At 50.6% G+C, this 25,713-nt stretch overlaps 1 protein-coding gene and 1 pseudogene across 5 annotated transcripts in view; one reads left to right on the top strand and one right to left on the bottom strand.

The window, feature by feature from the left end:
* The window catches only part of PHF21B (PHD finger protein 21B), a 130,979-nt gene that overhangs the window by 91,647 nt on the left and 13,619 nt on the right, over positions 1 to 25,713 (top strand). For all 5 annotated transcript variants that reach the window (XM_054469871.2, XM_054469869.2, XM_054469872.2 and 2 more), the window contains 3 exons: positions 3,178 to 3,528; positions 5,842 to 5,982; positions 23,184 to 23,235. In XM_054469871.2, coding sequence (XP_054325846.2) covers positions 3,178 to 3,528; positions 5,842 to 5,982; positions 23,184 to 23,235 — 544 coding nt within the window. The remainder of the gene's footprint in view (positions 1 to 3,177; positions 3,529 to 5,841; positions 5,983 to 23,183; positions 23,236 to 25,713) is intronic.
* LOC129023648 (large ribosomal subunit protein eL6-like) lies at positions 16,840 to 21,879 on the bottom strand (annotated as a pseudogene).

Here is a 25,713-nt window from a genome sequence, read left to right as displayed (position 1 = left end):
AGTACTGAGTCAAGACAAAACATTTGTAACCGTGCCTGGTACAGAGCAAACGCCAGGTAGTTATTAACCAGCTCCCTTATTACCACAAGCTCAGCTTGGTTGAGCACCTGCCGTATACAGCACACTGGGCCAGGGGCTGCCAGTGATAAAGACCAAGATGCCCCCTGCCTGTCGTGGGACTTCAGGGCTAGTCAGATTCCCCCAGCTCAAGGATGGCGAGAGGTGGCTGCCCTGAGCTCCCTCATCCATGTGGCAACTTTCCCCAAGTGCCCACTCGAGCTGAATCAGAGTCTAGAGCAGGGGTGGCCAATCTTCCAATCTTGTGGTTTCCCTGGGCCACACTGGAAGAAGAATTGTCTTAGGCCGCACATAAAATACACTAACACTAACAGTAGCTGATGAGATAAAGGGAAAAAAAAATGGCAAAAAACTCTCATAATGTTTTAAGAAGGTTTGAATTTGTGTTGAGCCGCATTCGAAGCCATCCTGGGCCGCATGTGGCCTGTGGTTTGGACAGGCTTGGTCTAGAGGGAGGACAGACAAGGAAAAACAGATACTCTGAGTCCAGGGTGATTGGGGCCATGCCAGAAAGAGACACGGGGGGGCAGGAGCCCTGAGGAGGCTTGCCACACACCTGAGCATCAAGGAAGGCTTCCTGGAGGAGGCATTGCTTGAGCTAGGCCTCAGGGTGAGAAGACATTGCAGGCTGAGGTAGAGTTAGGCCCCAGAGGGAGCCCCCCAGGAGGAGGGCTCAGGGTGAGAAACAGAGGCAGAGGTGGTAGGGAGAGACCAGAGTCAAAGCACTGAGGGAGGGAGGTTGGGGCAGTCCTGGGGGTGGAGAGGCCACCAGGGGCCCCTGGGGACCTTAGAGTCAGGCTTCTCCTGTCGGTGACCTGTGGGCAGCAGGGAGCTATGCGAGGCTTCAGAGCAAGGCAGGCGGCAGGGAGAGGCTGCCAATCAAGGCCAGTGCTATTTCCCTCTTCCCCGCACCCACCCTTCCTTCTCTCTCCCTTCTGCCTCCTGGACCCCTGTCTCCATGTTTTATCCTTGCCGTCTCTGCCCCACAAACATCTGCACCTGCCGTTGGCCTGCTGGCCTCCAGGACAGTCAGCTTGGGCCAGAAGGTGTCCAATGCATGCTGGGTCCAGCTGCCGGCTGCTGCTGTTCCAGGTGGCTCGCGGGGAACAGAGTAGGTAGCCTGTGATGGGGCCAGCCTGGCAGGGTGACCGCAGACCCAAGAAAGGAGAGAGGGTGGGGACAGGGTGGACCTGGGGGCTTCCCGGCCTGGGGCTGCACGCAGGCCAGGAGGCACAGGCAGAAAGACTATAGGCTCCAGGGTCCCCTGAAGGTGTTCTCTCTCAGGTGGCTCAGGCCACATCCTGAACTCCCAGCTGAGCTTAGTTTCTGTGTCTGCCATCTGTGATGGACGCCAGCTCGCCCATGCCCAGAGTCTGCTTACATAGGGTGGGCGGCCAGGGTCAACCAGAACACGTGGGCAAACCCCAGATGACCAGGGAGGTGCCGACCAGAACACGGAACGGCCACTGCCACAGCTGAGGTCCTCACTGACCACCACGTGGGTGTCCATCTGCCCCCATGCCTGTCCTCTTCAGAGGCAGAGAATAGCAGTTTTCCAACGGGTGACTGTCTCCAGCTGAGGGCTGGCAGGAACGAGAAGTTGGATTCTTTAAAGCCTTTGGTATTGGGGTTTCTGTTGGGCTGTAAGCCTGGCATTGGGGGACAAAGGCCCTGACCTCTGGTGCCGAGGACAGAGTGGCAGGCTTACCTGAACCCAGGCTGGGCACATCGCCTGCCCGTGGTGTGGCCAGGGCCCTGATGTGGGAGGCCGGGCCCATTTTGCTGAGGACCTAGCATGGCAGGGGACACAGAGATCACTAGACTCGAGGGCCAGCTCTGTGCCAGGCACAGGCGAGGAGCTGACAGACGTGATGCTGTCCAACCGAAGAGCACGCTGTGCCTTAGTGACCTGCCCAAGGCCACAGGATGCTGTAGGAGCCACCCTGGACCACTCCCTCCATGTGCACCACTGGACACACGGTGGGAGGAGATGGGCGGGGCAGTACAGCGCTCTGTGCCCTTCACCGATGCCAGACAGGCCCTAATGATAATGACTATAGCATCATTATTACTGGTGAGTCTCCACTACGCACCTCAGTTTGCTTATCTGTAGAACAGGCCCGGATGGCCACACTACAGTGCAAGCGCAGCGGGGCTCAGATGAGAAGGCAGGTCGTGCCCATTCTCCTTGTCCCCTTGTCTCTCGGGGCATGATATTGGCCTAGACTTCCCAGGGTTGGTGTGTCCTCATCTGGGGCATGTGGCGCTCCTGGTTCCATGCATGGGGTCAGTGGTGGTGGCTCTGATGGGAATATCCACCATCAGAAACACTCTGCTAGGTGTGGGGGTGCTGGTGACAGCCCTCGGTCAAGTACACCCAGCACTTCCTGTGCATTTTCTTTCTTCCAAACCCCAGTAAGTCTCATCACCTCATGCAGATGAGGGACCTGGCCCAGTTCAGGTGTGTCACCAGGACCCCAGAGGAGCCAGGATTGGGCCCAAACAGTCTGTCCAGAGCCCTGACCTGAACCACCCGGTGGCTGCCCGGCTGCCCTCTGCACACCTTCACTGTCATTCGAGAGTCCCGCAGCAGTCATGTGGGCTCAGCTCTGGTTTTCACGGGAGCACCACAGCAGCCCCACCCAGATTGACAAGCAGAACTGGGCAAGGCCCAGGAGCCCTCGCAGCCCCTCCCAGTCCCTGCCGAAGGGCAGCGCTTTCCAGACTCCCAAGGCCAAAGGGGGCTTTACCGCTTGGGACTCGATCTGCAGGGCGTCACACTGCACAGACTGTCCCCTCGCGCCCAAGTGCTGCCTTCGGATCCTCCCCGCTGCTCTTCACCATTTTCTCTGCGTGCAGCTGGGAGGGCCTTGGGTCCAGAGCAGCCCCTCCTGAGCCCCGTGGCCAGTCGGTGCAAGCCCAGGAGGAGGGAGGCATTGGGGTCGAGGTCTCACCTGCTGTGAGGCCGTGACAGGCGCTGTGCTCTTTCCGATGCTGCCCCTTCCCCTTGAATATAGGAAGTCTCTGAGCCAGGGCGGCCCCTCCCCTGCACTCCTGTGTGTCTGCCTGTCTGACCACACACCCGTCCCTTCTTCCCAGGTTAGGCCAAAGACTCTGATTCCAGACAGCCTCCCCATTGCCCCGGGCCGGGACCGGCCACCCAAGCAGCCCCCAGCATTCCAGAAGGCCACCGTGGTCAGCGTCAAGAACCCCAGCCCAGCCCTCCCCACCGCCAACAACACTGTCAGCCATGTGCCAGCGCCCGGCAGCCAGCCCCAGGCCCTCGCCGAGCCAGCCGCCCTCGCCTCTCCGCTGAGCGGTGCGGGGGTGGCCTATGCCATCATCTCCACCTCCTCTAGCAATGCCGCCGCCATGGCCCCCAGCACCGCTGTGTCTGTGGTCAGCGACAGCATCAAAGTCCAGCCCCTCCTCATCAGTGCTGACAACAAGGTGAGTGCCCACCAGCAGGCTCCGGAAAGGGTGTGCGGCCGCATACAGGAGGCCGAGGGCAATCATATGGGAAGGGCCAAATGAACAAGCCCAGGCAGAATGAATGACCAGGAGGCAGAATGATCAAGTGGACAGATGAATGAGTGGGACAGAAACAGAGGAGCGAATGAATGGAGTGTGAACACATGAGTAAGGGAGTGAATTAGTGCATGAACAAATGAATGAATATGCGATCCAGAGACAATATGGCTGAAGAATTAATACCAGTGGAAAAGGAGTGATTGGTCAATGAATGAATTCATTCAAATGATTAACCAATTAATGACATGCATGGCTGAATGAGTGACTAGAAGAGATATTGATTCTCCATTTCTGCTGGTAGAGTTGGACGGTCAAGGGCTGTTTTTACCCCACTGCCCAAGTGCACCATCTCCCATAATTTTTGCCAAGTTTTAAAACTAAAACTAAGGTCCTCCCGCTGCTCCCCTCTGAGCTCCTGGTGGTTGTGCTGTTTGAGGCCTTCGGGGCTGCCTCATCCCTGCCGTCCCCTGTCTGTGGCCTCTTTCTGTTCCTCATTTGGGGTCTGCCAGGCTGCCCCTCTCTTGCTTATGGCTGGGGTACCTTCTGCTTCCGCAGCCTGGATGTTGACGGCTGACCCTCATGTGACCTGGTGCTGTTGCACCCATTGCATTCCCGGGAGTCCTGTGCTTCCAGGCTCTCCCGCCCACTGAGGGCCCCTCAAAGAATTCGCAGTCTGAAGAGTGGTCATGGGCCATGGCGGGATGGCAGGTGTATCCCAGGAGGGCACCTGATCCAGACAAGGTGCTTAGCAGATGTTGGAAGGAGTGTGTCTGTTTCACTGCAACTGCACCAGCATTTGATGTTGGTCATTTAAACACTTTTTTGTTCATTTACTAGGCACACACAGATGCCTCATTGTTGAAAGTTGAATTCCCTTGGTTACTGTTAAGCTTCAATGTTTTTCTTACACTTAAGAATTCTGTCTTCTCGTGTGTGACTTGAGAATATTCTTTGCCCTTTTTCCTATTGGAGATCTTAATGTTTTTCTTCCCATGAATATAAAAATGGACATTTTTTTCCCATACAGAGATTTTGGGGTTTTAAAAATGTGATACAAAGAGGAAGACAGAGCTTCCCTTAAGCCAGCAGAAAAATGGGACATATTTTCTCTTTGTGCTCAGAAGCCTCAAATTCATCAGACAGTCACCACGTGGTGCTTAGGGAAAAACAAACCAAAAAAACACCCAAGTTCAAGTAATTCCTAGTTTAAACCAGACTGTGGCTGATGGATCCTGGAGAATTCTTCTTGGAGCCATGAAAACTAATAATTCTTTCCCAATTTCCTGTCCAAAGAAATAAAATGGTAGAGCTAGAGATGGAGCGGATCCTGGCCCAGGGAGACACTGGGCCGGATGGGTGGATTTCAAGCTGATTTTCAGCATCACACCCTTTCATCAAACCAGAGCACCCCCTGAGCCCCGAGGAAGGCTGGCTAAGGGGGGCTGGTGCAGGGTGGCATCTGAAGACCCCCTTCCCCTTCCCCTTCCCCATCCACCATGTGAAGGGCCTCCTGGCAATGAAAAAAAATAGAACGTTATTCCCACCTGTGCCCCCAAGCCAGGCTTGTGTGTCTCAGGCACTGTGGCGTGGGGAGGGAGAAACGGAGCCAGGCTGACCTGAGGGGTTCCCAGACCCTCTGCCTCCTGACTGGATGGCCTCAGGCCAGGAGCAAGTCTGAGCTCTTGTGGCCTCGGTTCATCTGCACCTGAGCTGGGATGAGAAGGCCTCGCTGCCTGAGTGTGCACGGCCTCCCTGGGGAGAGGTGTGGCCAGTTTCACTGATGACCAACCTGACTCTCAGAAGCAGTGACTCCCCTGAGGCCACACAGCTGGGAAGCGGTGGGGCAGGACTGGAACCCAGACCTTCCCGGTTCCTAAACCAGGCCAGCTTCTCATGCAGACCCTCCCCATGGTGGAAAAGGTGTGTCAGGAGTGGCAGGTGCTAGACACACGGGCGCAAACCACCCAGTTCCCGGGGATCCGCCCTCCCAGGGTGGCCCAGCCCAGGCTCTGTGCTCCCCAATCCCTGCCCTGTGCCCTACCAGCTACCTCCCCAGTCCCCCTCACTCTTCCCTTCCTCCCCGTGCCCCTCACCTTCACTCTCCAGCCTCCTCCGCCCTTCCTCTCTTCCCCTCACCCCACAACCCATCATTGTCCCCTCCACCCCTTCTCTCTTCCCCTTACCCCTCCCTCTCCATCAGTGTCCCCTTCAGTCCTCCATGGCATCTTCCAGGTCATCATCATTCAGCCTCAAGTGCAGACGCAGCCCGAGAGCACGGCGGAGTCGCGGCCGCCCACAGAGGAGCCATCTCAGGGAGCTCAGGCCACCAAAAAGAAGAAGGAAGACCGGCCCCTGACCCAGGAGAACCCCGAGGTAGGACAGCCCTCTCTGGAGGGCCCAGAACCTGCTCAGCCTGCAGGTGCCGTCTGAGGCCGCTGTGTATAGCGGCGATGGCCTCACTATGGGATGGTCCCGACAACCACGGGCACAGCTGCCCTGTGCAGTCGGCGACCAGGATGGGGCCTCGCCCAGCAAGCCCAGGTCTCAACTGTTCTATCTCAGGGAGGCACTGGTTGAACGGCAGTGTGGGGCGGTGGTTAGCACAAATTCTAGAATCGTTCTGTGTGGGTCCTGCTCTGCCAGTTTCCAACAGTGTGACCATGAGCAGCTCGCGTCTGTTTGCTCATCTGTAAGGTGGGAATGGCAGGGCCTCCTTCCTCACAGGGCTGCTGGGAGGATTCTGCAAGTTGATGTTTGCTGAGCCCCTGGACAGCACCTGGTGGGGACTTTTGGCCATTACACCCCATCCCAGGGGCCCCAGCTGTGGGCCCCTCCATCCTGAGTCCAGGAGGGAAAGGGGCTCCTCTGGGCAGCACATAGCCCCAAAGTGGCCCCTGTCTCTTCTCTGCCATGGCCAGTCCTGGGTGTGTGTGGGACCCTGGGCACTGTAGAAGTAGCTGTGCCGCAGGCTGGCATGAGAGGTGCAGATGTCTCCTGAAGGTGCCTGGAGAACTTGCCAGAAATTGCCTATGTCTCTACCTCCCCCACGCACCCTCTGAAGGAGGCCAGATAAATAAGCTCAAATTGAACCATCCAAATACATACTGGACACACAGCCCCTGCACTGATGGTGGCACAGGGACAGCAGCTGACTCAGGGCCGTCCTTTGCTGAACTGGCAGTGGCAGCAGGTGTACTGCAGCTTGGTCCTTGGCATCCTAGGCCAGCACCAGCCCTGCATCCTGCACTCTGGGTCTTTTCCATTCAACCCTTCCCACCCAGTTTCCTTTTCTTTTTTCCTGTCTTTTTTTTTTTTTTTTTTGAGATAGAGTCTCACTCTTTGACTCATGCTGGCGTGCATTGGCACCATCATAGCTCACTGCAGCCTCAGCCTCCCGGGCTCAAGTGATCCTCCCACCTCAGCCTCCCAAGTAGCTGGGACCACAGATGTGCACCACCACTTCTGGCTAATTTTTTAATGTTTCGTAGAGACAGGGTGTATTAATCCGTTTCCATGCTGCTGATAAAGACATAACCAAGAGTGGGCAATTTACAAAGGAAAGAGGTTTAATGGAGAACTCACAGTTCCACGTGGCTGGGGAAGCCTCACAATCATGGCGGAAGATAAGGAGGAGCAAGTCACATCTTACATGGCGGCAGGCAAAGAGAGAGCTTATGTAGGGAAGCTCCCGTTTTTTAAACACATCAGATCTTGTGAGACCTATTCACTATCACGAGAATGGCATGGGAAAGACCCACACCATGATTCAGTTACTTCCCACCAGGTCCCTCCTACAACATGTGGGAATTCAAGATGAGATTTGGGTGGGGACACAGCCAAACCATATCATTTCGCCCCTGGCTCCTCCCACATCTCATGTCTTCGTATTTCAAAACCAATCATGCCTTCCCAACAGTCCCTCAAAGTGTTAACTCGTTTCAACATTAACCTCAAAAGTCTACAGTCCAAAATCTCATCCGAGACAAGGCAAGTCCCTTCCGCCTATGAGCCTGTAAAATCAAAGCAAATTAGTTACTTCCTAAATACAACGAGGGTACAGGCATTGGGTAAATACAGCCATTCCAAATGGGAGAAATTGGCCAAAACAAAGGGGCTACAGGCCCCATGCAAGTCCGAAATCTGGTGGGGCAGTTAAACCTTAAAGCTCCAAAATTATCTCCTTTGACTCCCTGTCTCACATCCAGGTCATACTGATTCAAGAGATGGGCTTCCACAGCCTTGAGCAGCTCTGCCGCTGTGGCTTTGCAGGGTATAGCCTCCCTCCTGGTTGCTTTCACTGGCTGGTGTTGAGTGTCTGCAGCTTTTCCAGGTGCACCGTACAAGCTGTCGGTGGATCTATCATTCTGGTGTCCAGAGGACAGTGGCCCTCTTCTCACAGCTCCACTAGCCAGTGCCCCAGTGGAGACTCTGTGTAGGGGCTCTGACTCCACATTTCCCTTCTGCACTGCCCTAGCAGAGATTCTCCATGAGGGCTCTGCCCCTGCAGCAAACTTCTGCCTGGACATCCAAGCATTTCCATACATCCTGTGAAATCTAGGCAGAGGTTCCCAAACCTCAATTCTTGACTTCTGTGCACCTGCAGATTCAACACCATGTGGAAGCTGCCGAGGTTTGTGTTTCCACCCTCTGAAGGTGGAAGCCTTTTAATCATGGCTGGAGTGGCTGGGACACAGGGCACCAAGTCCCTAGACTGTACACATCAGAGGGACCCTGGGCCCAGCCTAAGAAACCATTTTTTCCTCCTAAACCTCTAGGCCTATGATGGGAGGGGCTGCTGCAAAGGTCTCTGACATTCCCTGGAGACATTTTCCCTACTGTCTTGGTGATTAACATTTGGCTCCTCGTTACTTATGCAAATTTCTGCAGCCAGCTTGAATTTCTCCTCAGAAAATGGGATTTTTCTTTTCTATTGCATTGTCAGGCTGCACATTTTCTGAACTTTTATGCTCTGTTTCCCCTTTTAAAACTGAATGCCTGTAACAGCACCCAAGTCACCTCTCAAATACTTTGCTGCTTAGAAGTTTTTTCTGCCACATACCCTAAATCATCTCTCTCAAGTTCAAAGTTCCACAAGTCTCTAGGGCAGAGGCAAAATGCTGCCAGTCTCTTTGCTGAAACATAACAAGAGTCACCTTTGCTCCAGTTCCCAACAAGTTCCTCGTCTCCATCTGAGACCACCTCAGACTGACCTTATTGTTCATCTCACTATCAGCATTTAACAAATCTCTAGGAAGTTCTGAACTTTTCCACATTTTCCTGTCTTCTTCTGAGCCCTCCAAACTGTTCCAACCTCTGCCTATTACCCACTTCCAAAGTCACTTCCACATTTTGGGGTATCTTTTCAGCAACATCCCACTCTACTGGTACCAATTTACTATATTAGTCTGTTTTCACACTGCTGATAAAGACATACCTGAGACACGACAATTTACAAAGGAAAGAGGTTTAATGGAGAACTCACAGTTCCAGATGGCTGAGGAAGCCTCACAATCATGGCAGAAGGAAAGAAGGAGTAAGTCACATCTTACATGGATGGCAGCAAGCAAAGAGAGAGCTTGTGCAGGGAAACTCCCATTTTTAGACCCATCAGATCTCGTGAGACATTCACTATCACAAGAACAGCACAGGAAAGACCCGCCTCATGATTTAATTACCTCCCACCAGGTCCCTCCCACAATATGTGGGAATTCAAGATGAGATTTGGGTGGGGACACAACCAAACCATATCACAGGGTCTCTCCGTGTTGCCCAGGCTGGTCTTGAGTTCCTGGCCTCAAGCCTCAAGTGATCCTCCTGCCTCAGCCTCCAAAAGTGCTGGGATTACAAGTGTAAGCCACCAAGCTCAGACTCGGTTCACTTTTCCCTCCCTGTTGTGCCCTTCATTCCACAAGATTGAGTTGAGACATATTGGCCCCCAGGAGTGGTTTCTGACCACCCTATCCCCAACTGCAGCACCCTGCCCCAGACCCCCTGGGCCCCTGCAGCTCCCAACGATTCTTCCCATCAATGTACCGTCATTACCAAAGGAAACCTGTTGTGCATCCCTTCACTTTTTCCTTTAGTTGTTCAACATGCCTTTGAGTTTGCTCCCTGCCAGGCTCCCTGCCAAAGGCTAGGGACATCAGGATGCAGGCAGCCATGGTCCTTGCCCTTGGAAAACTCGCTTCCATGGGTAAAGACAGAGATGGCTACCAAGGACTCTAACGGGTTCAAAAACGTGTGTCGTGAGAGAATTCTAAATGAAGGGCTACAGCAGATGAGGGCAAAGGGAGAGAGCTGTTTCCTCCTGAAAGGACTGAGGAAGGCTTTGGAGAGAAGGCATGGTCTGCAGGGGTAGAGGAGTTGCCAGGATCTAGCAGAGGACAGGAGGCAGAGGGGTAGCTCACCAGCCGGAGGGTACTGCATAGGCAATAGCACACGTGTGGGAAAGGATTCCACACACCCAGAGCAGTCAGCTGGGCTTTTGGTCTGCAGTGGAGGGTGAAGACAGGCATTGGAACCTGGTCCTGGAGGGCCTAAATGCAGGCTGACAAAGTGGAGCTTTATTCTTAGGTAATGGGGAGCCATGGAATATCTTTGAACAGAAGAATGACTTGATTATTGTCCTTCAACATGTCTAAAAAGCCAGTGAAGTCAAGGAGCTGCTAAGTGAGGCTGCAGCGTGAACCAAGTCTCCTCTGTGGCCTTGGGCCTAATCGTCTCAAGAAAGTCCGTTCCATCCTGTGGCAGTGTGTGCACCTGCAGGTGCACCGTGAGGCCCTGGCTCGGCTTGCAGCCCGAGGCTCCCATGATGACCCTTCTGTCCTCTCTTGGGGTTCAGCTGCACCCTTAATATTGGGGAAGGTATTCTGGGTGGATTCTCTTTGTTCTCTCAAAGTATTTAATGTATCTTAGTCAATTATTGTGCATTTATACAATTAGTGTAATTACATCTAATTACATAATTAGTATAAACATATGTGATGACTTAAATAGATCTTGCAATTACAGCATGTCCTGGGATAAAAATCCTTATTAAGGTTTATTTTAAAAGAGGACCAAGGCCAGGCGTGGTGGCTCACACCTGTAATCCCGGCACTTTGGGAGGCCGAGGTGTTCGGATCACCTGAGGTCAGGAGTTTGAGACCAGCCTGATCAACATGGTGAAACTCTGTCTCTACTAAAAATACAAAAATTAGCTGGGCGTGGTGGCATGTGCCTGTTATCCCAGCTACTTGGGAGGCTGAGGCAGGAGAATCGCTTGAACCTGGGAGGCGGAGGTTGCGGTGAACCAAGATTGCGCCACTGCACTCCAGCTTGGGCGACAGAGCAAAATCTATCTCATATACATGCATACATGCATACATGCATACATACATACCAAGAAGAGCTGTGCTGTGCAGACTGCTGGACCTTGAACCTGTCAGTGAAGTGTCTGAGTTAGGGCCTGGAAGCCAGACAGCAGTAGCTGCCCCCAGAAATGTCATGGGATGAGCCAAGGTCAGCCAGTAGGGGTGTGGAGTTTTGTGAAGAAACATGATTGGTGTTTGTGCAACGCCACTGTCACTGCAGCTCCCCAGAAAGTGGCACTCGCCTTCAGCAGGGCACATGCAGGATGGCCAGCCCAAGGGTTGCTCGGAGCCACACTGAATGGCAACAGGGGCTGCAGCAGAAGGGGACGTCGAGTCAGCAGTGTTCCAGAGTGACCCGTGCACCATGGGGAGGAATATTTCAGTAGCTCTCGGACCCCACAAGGTCCATGTGGGGAATGGCAGAATGAGATAAGACCACCTAGGAGAGCGCTAGCTGCCGCCTGTCCATGCTCAACATGGGTCAGTTTCAGGCCTCACAGGAAGGGACTGTTGTTAGCCCGTGGTACAGATGGGGACGCTGAGGCCCAAAGGCACTGATCCTCAGAGGTGGGAGCCACACTCAGGCGTCTGGCCTCAGAGTCTGTGGTGTATGCCGTGAAGCCTCGCCACTGGAGACACCACCTCTGCCTTTGGTCAGGCTGAGTGGAGGTCAGGTTTGGGGTCAGAACCGACTGCTCGGGACCCGAACTGCTCAGTCGTGAAGAGGCTGCCCGATACTTTGGGTTATCATCCTTCCCTGATATCCCACTTGCAGCTCACAGCTTTTCCTCCATATGAAGATTATGGGTGTGAAAGGGGCCGCATTACCAGCCTTCCCAGGGGGCCACAAGGCTGGCCTCACCCTCCCAGCCCCCCTGTACTTCCCAGAGATTCTGGCAGGTCAGTGGATCGTGGGATTGTGTTCCTGGCCCTGCATCCCTCTTTGCTCTGGCTGCTAGGGAGCTCACAGGCCAGTCTATGTCCCACCTCTAATAACTGTTAGGGCCTATGACATGGCTTCACCTTACTTTCCTAGGTTTACTGTCCTTTCTCCTTTCTTCCTTGTTTACCGTCTGTTTCAGCGTGTTGTGCAAATGCCCCACAAAACCTTTTCCCGGAATCAGGATGGATATCAGTAATGAACGCTCATCTCTTTGCTGTGTTCAAGCCCTTCCTGTGACCAAGGCCAAAACCTCCTTGAAGGGCCTGTCCTTTCGTGTGTGGCTGAGACTGCCCTAAGGACACTTGCTCATCTGCCCTTCCAGGTCACGGCCAGGGAAGCCAAAGTCTTTCATGATCCTAAGCCCAGGGCTCCCAGGCCGTGTACATCCCACGCCCCACTCCGCACCAGGCATGTGCAGGACGCTGAACACGGCTGGCCTGTTCACCCCACACAAGCACACAGAGGTGGGATCGTGTCCCCTTTAGGATTTACAAACCACAGGCTCAGAGTGACTTGCCCAAGGTTGTAGCTGCATCTCAGCTTGAGCCAGCCGGGCCGGGACCTAACATCTCCAGCCTTTCTGACATCCCTCAGATGCCTCCTGATTTCGGCCATAACAGAAAATGACACCTACAGCAATACATAGAGAGTGGGGACCCAGGAAGCAACTGGGACTGGAGGCGGAGGCTGGGGGTGGGCGGGGCCACCGTCAGACTGAGGTTCCCAGGCTGCCAGGCTGCCTCAGCTGCCCTGGGGTTTCTCACAGCAAGGGTGAGGTTGCGGCACGGACGTGCTTCCTAGCAGGCTCCTCACGTCTGCAATGCTCTAAAACGCATGACATGCGTGCACCTACAGGTGTCGAGGTGACGGGCAGCGGAAGCTCAGGGATGTGAGGTGGCAGTGTCCAGTGCAGGGCAGCGGCCATCACCCCACGCTGATCGCCACTGAGTCTCACGGCTGGCTGTGCTTCCCCTTCCTTCTCGCACGGTCCTCACGGCGGCTGCACAGTAGGCGGGGGCAGGAATTACAAGGTTCGTTTTACAGATGCGGAAGCTGAGGCTCGGAGGCAAACCACATGTACGATCACGGGGCTGCATGCTAAGTTCAGACAGAACCTGGGCTTCTGGCTCCCGACCCAGGGTGCTCTCTGCTCCCTCCTGCCACAAGGCCTACAGCCTGCCTTAGGACAGAGCTGCAGCCCTCTCTGGGGCCACCCATTGTCCTGGCCTCAGCCAGCATCTGAATGAGTCTGGCTGCCCTCAAATCAGCACATGCCCTGCAAAGGGCAGTCAGAGCAAGGTCCCAGCCCCGCACCTCTCTGGGCAAGCCCTGTTCACACATACGTTTCGGCCCTGTGCCCAGCCCTCCTTCCTGTGTCATATCTGCCCAGGGCTACTGCAGTGGACCCGGCCCGTCTCCCTGCCCCTGGATGGCTTCCTCCCTGTCTCTTCACCCTGCAAATGATCTTTCCAAAATTCAGAAATAACTAAGTCACTCCCTCTCTTGAAATCCATCCAAGCACCCGGTCCATCAGGAAGTCTCTGGGTTCACGTGAATGGACCTCTCTGTTTCAAACCCACAGCAACCCCAGATACAGTGGAGAGAGAGAGGATAATGATGGAGCTGAACGTTGCTGTGTCCCTAAAACACGGCAGCCAGGGACCCACACCCTTGACTTTCGGGCTCCAGGTTCAGAATTGAGCAAGGGTGACCCTGAGGGTGGGCAGCTCACACAGGGCAGTGGGTTCCAAGAACTCCTTGGGTAAGAGACAAGTTGACCAGGCTTCTCTGCTGGTCCGGGCCACAGCCAGACCTAGGGAAGTGGCCAGCGCTGAGGCAACTGCAAACTTGCTGAAAGGGAAGGGCAAGCGTGAGGGAGAGAAAAAGAAATAAATTGTGCCCAGCACTTCGGGAGGCCGAGGTGGGCGGATCACGAGGTCAGGAGATCGAGACCATCCTGGCTAACACGGTGAAACCCTGTCTCTACCAAAAATACAAAAAATTAGCCGGGCATGGTGGCCCGTGCCTGTAGTCCCAGCTACTCGGGAAGCTGAGGCAGAAGAAAGGTGTGAACCCGGGAGGCGGAGCTTACAGTGAGCCGAGATCGCGCCACTGCACTACAGCCTGGATGACCGAGTGAGATTCCATATCAAACAACAACAAAAAAAAAATGAAAGAAAGAAATTGTGCCCAGGTAAGTCTCGACAGAATTCTAACATATACGAGATCTCACGCCAAGGGTGGTGATCAATGAAATCAACATTTGGAACATGAATTTATTCCAGATGAAGTGAATTGTGCTAAATGCTCTAGCAACAGCTTTTAAATAAGTGTGTTTAAGATCCACAAAGAAAGCAATAGTGTCTAGAAATAAGGAATAACGAAGCACAAAAATCAAGGATATAAAACAAAATTAGATGAACATAAAAATTCAAAAATCTGATGATGAAAAACATGGCGATGAGATGACATTTGAAAAGCTTACTAGACGGCAGGAACAGAGATAATTAGTGGTTTTGAATAGGACACCGTGCATGGAGCACAGAAATGCAAACATGTAAAAGAAAAAATACTCAGGAGCAGGCAGGGACAGAAAGCAATTAGGGAAACCTCACTTTCACCTCATGGAGCTTTCAGCAGGAGGGAGTGGGTGTAGACTGACGGGGCAGGTGGAGAGGCAAAGCTGAAGAATGTCCCAGGATTGAAGAGCATCAGTTTGAGTTTTTAAGTCAAAAGTAGACTCCATCTCTCAGGCGGGATTAATAAAAGCAAATCTAGGAGGCTAGAAATTCATGTCAGAGATAAAGAGAAAAATCATAAAAAACTACCAGGGCAAAAACAGCAGAATGACGGATGTGCCGGGGGGCCTCCAGCAGCCTCAGCCAGACGACCGCAGACCAATAAATATCTGCAGACTGCCGAGGGAAAGTCGCTGCCAACTCAGTATTTTATACCCAGTTAAGTTGTTTTTCAAGAGCAAGGGCAAAAGAAAGACATTGTACACATAGGAAGACTAAGGGTTTTATCACCCACAGACCATCCTTAAAAGAACTGTGCTTTTGCCAGAAGATAGATGAAGCCAGAGACAGCCAGTGGGTCCAGTTTTGTTTTACAAAGCAGATAAAAGGAGAATTCTAGGCAACAATAACAAATTGCTTGGAGGTGATGTTTTAGAGGGAGTTAGAACATGCCAACAAGAGCAGTGTAATTTGGGGAAGAAGAATAGAAATATTAACTCCAGCCTTTATTAGAAAAGTGTATAGTTAGAAACATATGCTCAAAACATTTAGGCTAATCAGTGAAAAAAATGTAATGCCACCTATAATTTCTAAATCAGCAGAGGAAAAAAAAGTGAATGTGGAGCTTTTTTTCCCAAGAAGTAGGAAATGAAAAAGGATACACTGAAAATACAAATAAAGTAGAGGAAATAAGTCCAAATAACTCAGTAACCATAATAAATGCAAATGAAATCTTCCTACTTTTAGAGAAATGAAAACAGGCTTAAAAACAACACAATCCAGTTGTATGCTGTTTGTCAGAGGCATACCTAAATAACACCAGACAGGTTGAAAGGAATGAAAAAGACATATTAATGTAAATACTAAAGGTACATCCATCAAGATAATTTAACAGTCACAAACTTATGTGCACCGTAGCAACATCGTTTGGGATATGTATTTGGTGCAAAAGTAATTGTGCAATTACTTTGCACCGACCTAATAGAATTGTAAGGCAAATTTGACAAATCCACAGAACACAGTTTTGAACACACATCTATCGCAATGAAGCCAGTTGATCCCACAGGGCAAAAAGACTTGGCTGAGCTTCCAGAAGGAACAGAGCAGCTACTTAGAACTGAGACTCCCCCTGCATCCCCTATAAACTAATAGCAACAAGAATTTTTTTCTTCATTTTGTGGATTTCAGACATGAGCAGAACATCGGCAGACTGGGCAAGAAGTGTTAGTGTCGTCAGAGGCAGCAGAGGTCAGGGCTGGGCAGCAAGCTGATGGTACAGTGAGCAGTGGCCAGGAGTGGTGTAGGGGACTCCAGAGAGGGCCAAGGAGCCACAGGCTGCAGAAAAAGTCAGTGGCATGCACTCCCTGAAGATCAGAAGTCCATCTTGAAGTGCAAAAGGAAAGGGAGTGTCTGAACTGGCTTTAGCTTAGACAGGGCCGGGTCAGGCGAAAGCTGGGCCTGAGATAATATAGAGAGAATGTGCTGGAGGAGGGAGTGCTTGGTGTTGTCAGGTCTTAGAAAGTGCCAGGCAAAATATGTCTCCTGGAGGGATTGCACCTGCAATCTTTAAGGCATCCAGGAACAGGGAAGGTGGAAGAAATGCTCTTTGACCATGGGGGAGAGGCAGAGGAGGCATGGTTAACCAGAGAATCCCACAGAGGGATGAAGAATGAAGTCAATTGCCTTGGCAGGAGAGGCAGAGCCTTTGAGTTGCCTCTAGAAGGCTAATATAATCCCTTTCCCACCTGCTACAAATCTCCAGTATAGGAAAATTCGGCTCATTTAGTTATGTTTAACAACAAAACATCAATATGAAGCTGCTATAAGCAAAAAATACAGGAAAGAGAAGCTATTTTTACCATAAGATAAAGAATACTAGGAAAAAAGTTTGATACCCTGCTGTGATTTTTTTAAAAAAAGAAACTTAATAAAACAATCAGCACTAAGAAGGAAACTACACGGGTAAAATACACAGATTTACGGAAGAGATGGCTAAGTTGCTAAATTACTGGAGAGAATTAACCATGAGCTGGAATTATTCATGAAAACATAAAACCATCCCAGAAATGGATGCATAGCTGAATGAACACAGAGGGCCATGGATACAGCAGAAGACATGGTAAGGGACACCAGAGGCAGAAGGGGGAAAAGTATACGAAATTCAAAAAATAGTTATTTTATTTTTATATATCCTTTATTAGGTTCTTCTTAAGAAATTTAGAACACCAATTTGTGAGGGATAAACTCCACTCATCAGGGCAAACACAGATCTCAGGTAGCCCTGGAGCTGAGCTTTGATATTCAGTAAAATTTGTGAGTCTACAGCTTTTTGATGATCAACCTTGCGCTGCCCTGTAATCTTGTACTTCTCTGTTTCTGTGTCGAAGAGCTCATCTTTCTGGCGTCTGGGGTTCTGCAGCTGCTGCTGCTTGAATTAAGCATCAGTAAGATGTATTGGGATTTTCACATTGCTGATACCAATTTTGGTTGAGGTGGCAATGGCAAATTTCTGGTGTGTCCTCAATTGAGGACCAGAGGTCCAGACACAAGTAACAGCCACTGCCCGGCTCTTCAGGAAAACCGCCCTCTTGCCTCTGTGGTGCCCAGTGAGGATGATCAGAAGGTCCCGGGGGTGATGCTGGCTTGTAATTTTCTCCCATGCTGACTGAAGGGGTTTTTGCCATGGCTCAATAGCTTCCAAGGCATATCTTCAGTAGGAGAATATCTAGGCATTTTGTGAAGTTGAACCAGCTGGGTACCGTCATTCTTGTCACCACCAGCTGTTTGTAACAGTTGCAAGAACCTTCTCCTTCTTTTTCTTTTCAACCTTGGATTTAGCGGCCGAGTACTTCCTCTTGTACACAGCCTTTTTGGAATACATAGCAGATTGGGAATATCTGTCAATTCCTCTGACAAGGATGGGATTTCAGCTTCAATGGGGCTTCCCCCTTGGGCTTTTTAGCTTTGAGGTTCCCCCTTTTCACCTTGCCACCAGCATCAGCTTTCTTGGCTTCGGGTTTCTTCTCCTCAGTATCCCACTTCTCACCATCTTGCAAGACGGGAAAGAGAACTCAATAATGAGTTTTTAAGTTTCAGAGTAAGTGAAACCTACAGGAGGCAAGCAAAGAAGATACAACACATGTATAATGGGAGGCATCAAAGAAGGAAACCAGAATGACAAAAACGTTTCCATAATTTCCTGCAGTGAGGTGAATTTGGCTGTCCTGTGGTTGGCATTGGCTCCTGTTTCCTGTTCATAACCTGTCCTCAAATGAGTGTCAGTGGAGGGGACTCGGGGAGGAGAAGATGATGTGAGGAAGCAGAGGCACCACATTCCCAGTGTTCTCCCAGCCCAGCCTTCCCAGGTCAGGCCAGTAAAACGGCTGCCAGCAGCTCAGGGCATCCTAGAGTCCCTGCCACTGTCCAGTTAATCAGACACAGGGTCCAGAAGTGATATTTGAACCAGGTGGCACCAGACTGCTGCCAGGCTGGTACTGATTGGCCGAGCTACTGGATGGCCCCAGAATTCCCAGTCAGGCAGCTCTGCAGCCCCCTCAGCTGCTCCACTGATCTTCCACCTATGTGAGTGCACATCTCACAGGATTGAATTTGACAGACCCCACTTTTCATGGTATGTTGATGCTTCACTTTTTGAAATATAATTCAAGGAAAGTGTCCTGAACTTTTAAAAAGACTTTATAATCTGCATCTTGAAAGGACACATTGGGTCCCAGGGACAGCTGATGTGTGCTCCAGGGGGAAAATGTGCAATGCTGAGACACACCCAGTGAAGTTACTGACTGACTGTGGAAACAAAAGAATCCTGTAGGCATCCAGGCCAAAAAAAAAAAAAAAAAAAGAGTCACTTTAGAGGGAAAGCAGTTAAGCTGGTGTCTCACTTTTCCACAGCCACATTTAATTCCAGAATACACTAGAGTAACATCTGCAAGATAATAAAGGAAAGAAAGAATGAGCCAAGGATTTCATATGCAGCCAAGCTGTCCTTCAAGTTTAAAGGCTCCAGATAAAAAGTTGTAAATCTAACCGGGTGCAGTGGCTCATGCCTGTAACCTCAGCACTTTAGGAGGCCGAGGCGGGCAGATCACTTGAGGTCAGGAGTTTGAGACCAGTCTGGCCAACATGGTGAAATCCCATCTCTAGTAAAAATACAAAAATTAGCTGGGAGTGGTGGCAGGCGCCTGTAATCCCAGCTACTCAGGAGGCTGAGGCAGGAGAATCGCTGTAGCCTAGGAGGTGGAGGTTGTAGTGAGCCAAGATCGTGCCACTACACTCCAGTCTGGGCGACAAAAAAATGTTGTAAATCTTTGGAGAGCTCAGGAAATGTTCCATGAGCCATTTATGAGAAACTGCTGGAGACCCAAACCCAAGCAACCAAGAGACATGGGGAAACTTTGGTACCAGCACTGGGGTGAGCATCAAATGTATTTAACTGTGGGTGAGGATGTCAGAATAGAGTTTACATATGATATGCTCCAATAATATATAAAAGATTCATTTAAGTAAAATTGAGAGGAAAAGAAGGGAAAGAGTTTAAATATGATGTGCTCCGATAATATATAAAAGATTCATTTAAGTAAAATTGAGAGGAGAAGGAGGGAAAGAAGGTGGGAAGTGGAAAGAGTTCTCAGATTAGCTTATCTGTAGCAGTTAGGACTTTAAATGAATCAGAAAATACCCTTTACAGCTGAAAAATTAAAGAGAACTATTTTTAACAGCAGAGAAGTAAAAATCGGAAAGGAGTAAACTATTCGAGATGATCTGGAAAACCCAAGAGAATTGCTGAAAAAGCTGCAGACAATAAGAGAATTTGGCACTGCAGCAGGGTGTAAAATTAATGTAAAAATATCACTAATCTTCATAGCAACACAGTAACCTGTTAGAAGCTTTATACACAACCCCATTTACGATTGCAGCAAAAAGATTAAATGCCAAGAATAAACATAATAAGAATATTCAATGTATATTTGAGGAAAAAATTTAAACCCCTCAAGACAGAAGGAGGGAAAGGAGGAGAAGAAGGAAGAAAAGAAAGGAGAAAGAGAAGAAAGAAGAGGCTGGGTGTGGTGGGTCACGCCTGTAATCCTAGCACTTTGGGAGGCGAGGCAGGCAGATCACTTGAGGTCAAGAGTTCGAGACCAGCCTGGCCAACATGGTGAAACCCCGTCTCTACTAAAAATACAAAAGTTAGCCGGGCTTGATGGCAGGCATCCGTAATCCCAGCTACGTGGGAGGCTGAGGCAAGAGAATAGCTTGAAACCAGGAGGCGGAGATTGCAGTGAGCCGAGATCATGCCACTGCACTCCAGGCTGGGTGACAAGAGCTAAGCTCCGTCTCAAAAAAAAAAAAAAAAAAAAGAATAAGAACAGAGGGGCATGTCATAGATTTAAGTAGGAAAACTTAATAATATAAAACTGTCATTATGCCCAAAGTTAATTTATAATTTTAACATTCCAGGAAATCCACCAACTGATTCCCTCATTCTCAGAGTTCCCTAAGATGGTTTCTAAGTTTCACATGAAAAAATAAGAAGAGCCAGGAAACTGAACAGGAAAAACAGTGAAGGGATATTCTCATCCTCCCGGATATTAAAATAGACCCTAAAGCCTTGAGAACTGAACGTGTGGCAGGAGCTCCTAGAGAGGCAGATTTAAGGAACAAAATAGAAGGCCCAGAAATAGACCCAAATAGATCTATGATAATTTAGTATATGATTAAAGTGGCTCCTTAAGTCAGTGAAACATGGGAAGATGGAATTTTCAGTAAATGGTATTGGAACGAATGGTGGCCATACAGAAAGCAGTGAGCCCCGACTTCCCACCGGGCACACCAGGATCTGCTCCAAATGGATCAAAAATTTAAATGTAAAAGGTGAAGCTATAGAGACTAAAATTATTTTATTACCTCAGTACCTCTAGCCAGGATCCAAAAAATCAAAACACTGCAAAAGAAAATATTGATAAGTTTTTATTACAATTTAAAATTTTAAAAATTAAAAATTGATACATTTTAAAATGTTTACTACAATTTAAAAATCGATACTCCTTTTAAAAACATCTAGATGCATGGCAACAAAATGAAAAAAGCCCCGCCTGAGTGGAGCCTGATTCCCAGCTCCTTAAGTGTGAGCTGCCCATGGTTACTTACTCCCAACAAGTATGGGCTGGGGGCACCGGGCGGGCACAGAAAGGGTGGCTTTGCCGAGTGGAGCTTGGCAGACACACTTCAGCCAGCGACCAGGGTCACCAGCAGCGATGAGTCAGGTGGGTGGTCTGCGCCCTTGCTGCGATGTGATGAGAAGGTGTGTTACCTCTGTGGTCTTCCTCCCCCAAACCTACCACCCCAGTCCACTTATGAGGAAAATATCAGACAAATCCCAATTGAGGGTGGCTCTGCAAAATACCTGACCAGTCCTCCTCAAGCTGTCCAGGTCATCAGAAAAAGGCAAGCTGAGAAACTCTCACAGCCCAGAAGAGTGTAAGGAGGCATGATATCTAAATATCATGTGGGATCCTGGGACAGAAAAACAAAGGGCTGGGCACAGTGGCTCACACCTGTAATCCCAGTGCTTCCAGAGGCAGAGGTGGGAGGATCACTTGAAGGCAAGAGTTTGAGACTAGCCTGGGCAATGTAGCAAGACCTCATCTCTACAAAAAATTTAAAAATTAGCTGGGTGTGGTGGCGTGCACCTGTAGTCTCAGTTACTTGGGAGGCTGAGGCAGAATTGCTTGAGCCCAGGAGTTTGAGGCTGCAGTGAGCTATGATTATGCCACTGTACTCCAGCCTGGTTGACAGAGTGAGACTCTGTCTCTAAAAAAACAAAAAGACTAAAGAAATCCAAATAAAGTATGGGTTTTAGCTGATAATAATGTTGCCAATGTTGGTTCTTTAGTTGTGATGAACTGGGTGTGGGGTATACAGGAACTCTCAGGAATGAGTCTTGCAACTTCCCTGGAAATCTGACATCACAGTAAATAAGCCAGCCCCATAAATAAAAGATAAGCGGGGAAAATATATTGCAAGTCATATCCCAGACAAGGAAATATTGACTCACAGATTCATCAAATACTCACGCGCACCTACTCTGTGGCCAGCCCTGAGTGAGGCTCCAGGAGTTGGTCTTCTTACAGCGTGGTGGCTGCAGAACTCCTGGCAGGCTGTCTCTCAAGGCCAGCAAGAGAGCCTCACTCCCGTCACCAACAGGGGTCTTATGTAACATCATACGCCACAGGAGTGGCTCCGGCACCTCTTTGCCCTGTGATGTTACCTTTTCCCGTGGTATTTTCAATCCTGCCCACACTCAAGGCAGGGAATGATACGGGGTGGCTACACCGCAGGGTAGGGGCTCGGGGGCCATTCTAGATTCTGCCTTCCACCACCGAAGAATGTCAAATGAAAAAAAAAAAAAGCCCTAGTGAGCTCTGTAGACAATACAGTGTCATGAACTTTTCACAAGTCAAAAACAGGCAAGGGCTGGGTATGGTGGCTCATGTCTATAATCCCAGCACTTTGGGAGGCTGGGGCAGGCTTGTACCCAGGAGTTCAAGACCAGCCTGGGCAACATGGCAAAACTCCATCTCAACAAAAAATAGAAAAATTAGCTGGGCACGGTGGTGCACATCTGTGGTCCCCAGCTCCTCGGGAGGCTGAGGTAGGAGGATCACTTGAGCCCCAGAGATTGAAGCTGCAGTGAGCTGTGATTACGCCAGTGCACTCCAGTCTAGGCGACAGAGTGAGACCCTGTCTCAAAAAAAAAAAAAAAAAAAAGATAAAACTAAGTGCCACCCTGTTTCATAAGTGATAGAAATATATGCATGTGTATACAAAGTCAAGGAAATGGTCATTACAAAACTGGAGAAGGATTAAGATCACTAGAAATGAGGGTGAAAAGAATGAGATAAGGGGAGGAACACAGAGAGATGCAATTTATGGGTCAAGTGTCAGGTTTTGAGTTTATTAGTAGGTTCATGATTTCAATTTATTATTAAATAAAATGAAAGCCGTGAAAGGACCAACGATGCAAATGTGTTATGAACCAGTGATGTATTATGTGACAGTGATTAGCCCAGCTATGTGCACCTTAGCTCTTTAAAGTATGTTTGAATACGTGGATCCAGTGTTTTCAAGGAGCCCCTCCAAATTGAGCTGTAGGTGCTTTCTTTGGGAATCCTATTTCCCTATGTTTCTTACAAACTGACTTGGTGTCTGGAGTTGGGGGCCTTAGCGGTTGGGGCACCCATAAGGAGTAGCCCAGCTATGTGCACCTTAGCCCCTTAAAGTATGTTTGAATACGTGTATCCAGTGTTTTCAAGGAGCCCCTCCAAATTGAGCTGTAGATACTTTCTTTGGGAATCCTATTTCCCCACGTTTCTTAGAAACTGACTTGGCATCTAGAGTTGGAGGCCTCTGCGGTTGGGGCACCCATGAGGTATCGCCCTGCACCTGCCACAGCAGATGTTTGTTGAGTGCATGAATGAACGTTGACAGTTGTGTTAATGCTCCTTTGTCTGTTCCTTCCCCCAGAAAATCGCCTTCATGGTAGCGCTAGGCCTGGTTACCACGGAACACTTGGAAGGTAAGGAAGGATCCAGGTAGCAGCAGGTTGGGCTGGGACTGACCCGAAAGCCAGGGTGTTGGGGGCCAGGTGTGATGACGGGTGGTCTGGGCTTCAGCAGCAGCTGATATGGGTAGAGCGTGGCCTCACACTGCTGCAGTGGATCTCAGGATGTCCTGGCTCTGATGGCAGTGTCTGTGTATAAACCACCTCCCAGGAGGTCTGCCCCAAGTGCCTGAGGCTGGGTGGCTGTCATCAAAGACGAACAAGACAGAGAAACCTTCCAGGCTCGCCCTGGCTCCATGACTATGCACAAAACCCACTGTGGCACTTCCTTGTTTCAGCGGAGGGACCCTGTGGGCTCTCTGCCCTCAACACAGGGAAATGACAAGAGGCAGACTACCCGGCCCCACCACTTTCTCAAGTGTGGGCAGGTTACTTCTGTGTGTCTCAGTCTCTTCATGTGTAAAATGGGTAATGGCCGAACTGTCCTCGGGGGATTGTCGGAAGCAGTGCCCAGCACAGTGGGAGAGCTGACCACCAGCTCCCCTGCGTCAAACTAGCGTGCGGACTTCATGTGTGCCACCAAATGTGTCCGTCAAAATTGGAACAGTAGTTTATTTGAGCAGACAGGGCACTGTGACTCTACGAAGGGGCTGTGTGACCTTACAGATGAGGGCAGCTTCACGTGGGCCGTGAATATCATCGCAGATTGATGAGGGCAATCTCAAGTGAGCCGTGAACATCATCCTAGAATCTTAGGGCCTGGGAAGCCTCGAAACCAGCCCCCTTGGGGAAGCCCCCATGGGGAAGCCGAGGCCAGGGAAGCTGATTCACTTGCCCAGGGTCCCAGGGCCAGTTGATACCAGGCCCAGGCTGGAATCCAGGCCTCCTGACTCCCAACCCAGAACGTTTTCCACCACACCCACCTCACCCGCAAAGGCGTTTTATAAAGGGAAAGCACGTACCCTGCTAAACCTGGATGCAGGAAGGTTCGCCCAACGTTCCTCTCCTTCAAAGCAAGAGGGAATGAAGTGAACCCCTGCAGTGCCCAAGGCACTAGCAGTCTTGAAGGTAGAGTTTCTCTCCATTGCAGCAGGTGAGCCAACGAAGCCCAGGGGAGGGGAGAGACCTGGCTGTGGTCACACAGCTCATCCGGGGCAAGTGGGAGCAGAGCAAGCCTTCCCGAGCTCAGCAGAGCCCAGCGCGCGGGGACCCCAGCCTGCCATGCAGGCTCCGAGAAGACAGCCGTCTCCGTTTATGTCCCCTGGGTCCGACTTGCTCCCTGGCAGCAGCCAGGTGGGGAGGGCCAGGGAAGAGCCTCAGCCTTCCAGACCCCTGGGCAGGGAAGACCCCTGCAAGCAACCCTTGCCCCTGGCGTTCCTCACCCTTCTGCATGCATGGTTGGAAGGCATTACCCTCCAGCCAAGCTTCCTTCATAAGAACATCTGTGAGCTCACCACCTGATGGTGTGATCTTGAGTGTGATGAACCCCGCTGCCCTCGGCTTGCCTTTGGGAACGGTTTAATCTCCGACCGAAACCACAGCACCACGGAGGCTGCATGGAGCTGTGGGGACAGAAGTCTTATGCTCAAGTCCCGCCTGTGCACTGGCCGGAGTCCCTAGGCAAGGTCCTTCCCCACTCCGAACCTCAGTTTCCTCATCTGCAACACGGGGAAAACTGCGCCTGTAAACTTTGTGAGGTTGGTGAGGGACTGAGCAAAAAGTGCTTTCCTAATAGGCGTGATCATTATTGGTTTTATAAATAGTCCTCATTTAGAAACCTCTCCCCAACCTCTGCTGTGATAGCCTTAATTCTTTCTTTCTTTAGACCCTGTGTTATTCCACAGAAGGTCTGAGTGCCTTACAGAAAACAGGCTGAATAATATTGAAAAGGTTTAAAAAGCAAAACTAGGTCTGGGAGACAGAGATTAGAAGACGCTAGCACAGCTGCACACGGAGAGGCAGGTCATGGGTCCCGCCTGGGGGCCAAAGCAAAGAAAAAGGAAAAGAAAACACCGTCAGTGTGGCCGTGCCCCCTCTCGCTCGCATGCGAAGGATTCCTGCTGGGGGCTGCATTGGGGCAGAGGCCTCCTGGATAGAGGCTTGCTCCTGGGCTTCCGGGAGCTGGGAGCCTCACCCTGCAGCTCACCGGACCAGTGGGTATCACCAGACCAGTGGGTATCACCGGACCAGTGGGTATCACCGGACCAGTGGTATCACCGGACCAGTGGGTATCACTGGACCAGTGGTATCACCGGACCAGTGGGTATCACCGGACCTGTGGGTATCACCGGACCTGTGGGTCTCTGCCATCCTGCGGGTCCCAAATAATGGCCATGAGCCGGATAGGGACACACAAAGAGGACCCCATGCTAAGAGTGGGCACCTGGATTCTGGGTACCTGCCAGCCTCCCACCAATCTGTCATTCAGCCTGAGGCCACCAGAGCTGTCCTGCCATGGAGTCAGTGATTCCTGGAGGCCCTAACCCACCCTGG

The sequence above is a fragment of the Pongo pygmaeus genome, chromosome 23 (assembly GCF_028885625.2).
Source record: "Pongo pygmaeus isolate AG05252 chromosome 23, NHGRI_mPonPyg2-v2.0_pri, whole genome shotgun sequence".
In the NCBI taxonomy this organism is placed as follows: domain Eukaryota; kingdom Metazoa; phylum Chordata; class Mammalia; order Primates; family Hominidae; genus Pongo; species Pongo pygmaeus.
Note: the sequence above shows the minus strand (reverse complement) of the source record. Positions and strands in the feature narration are given on the sequence as shown.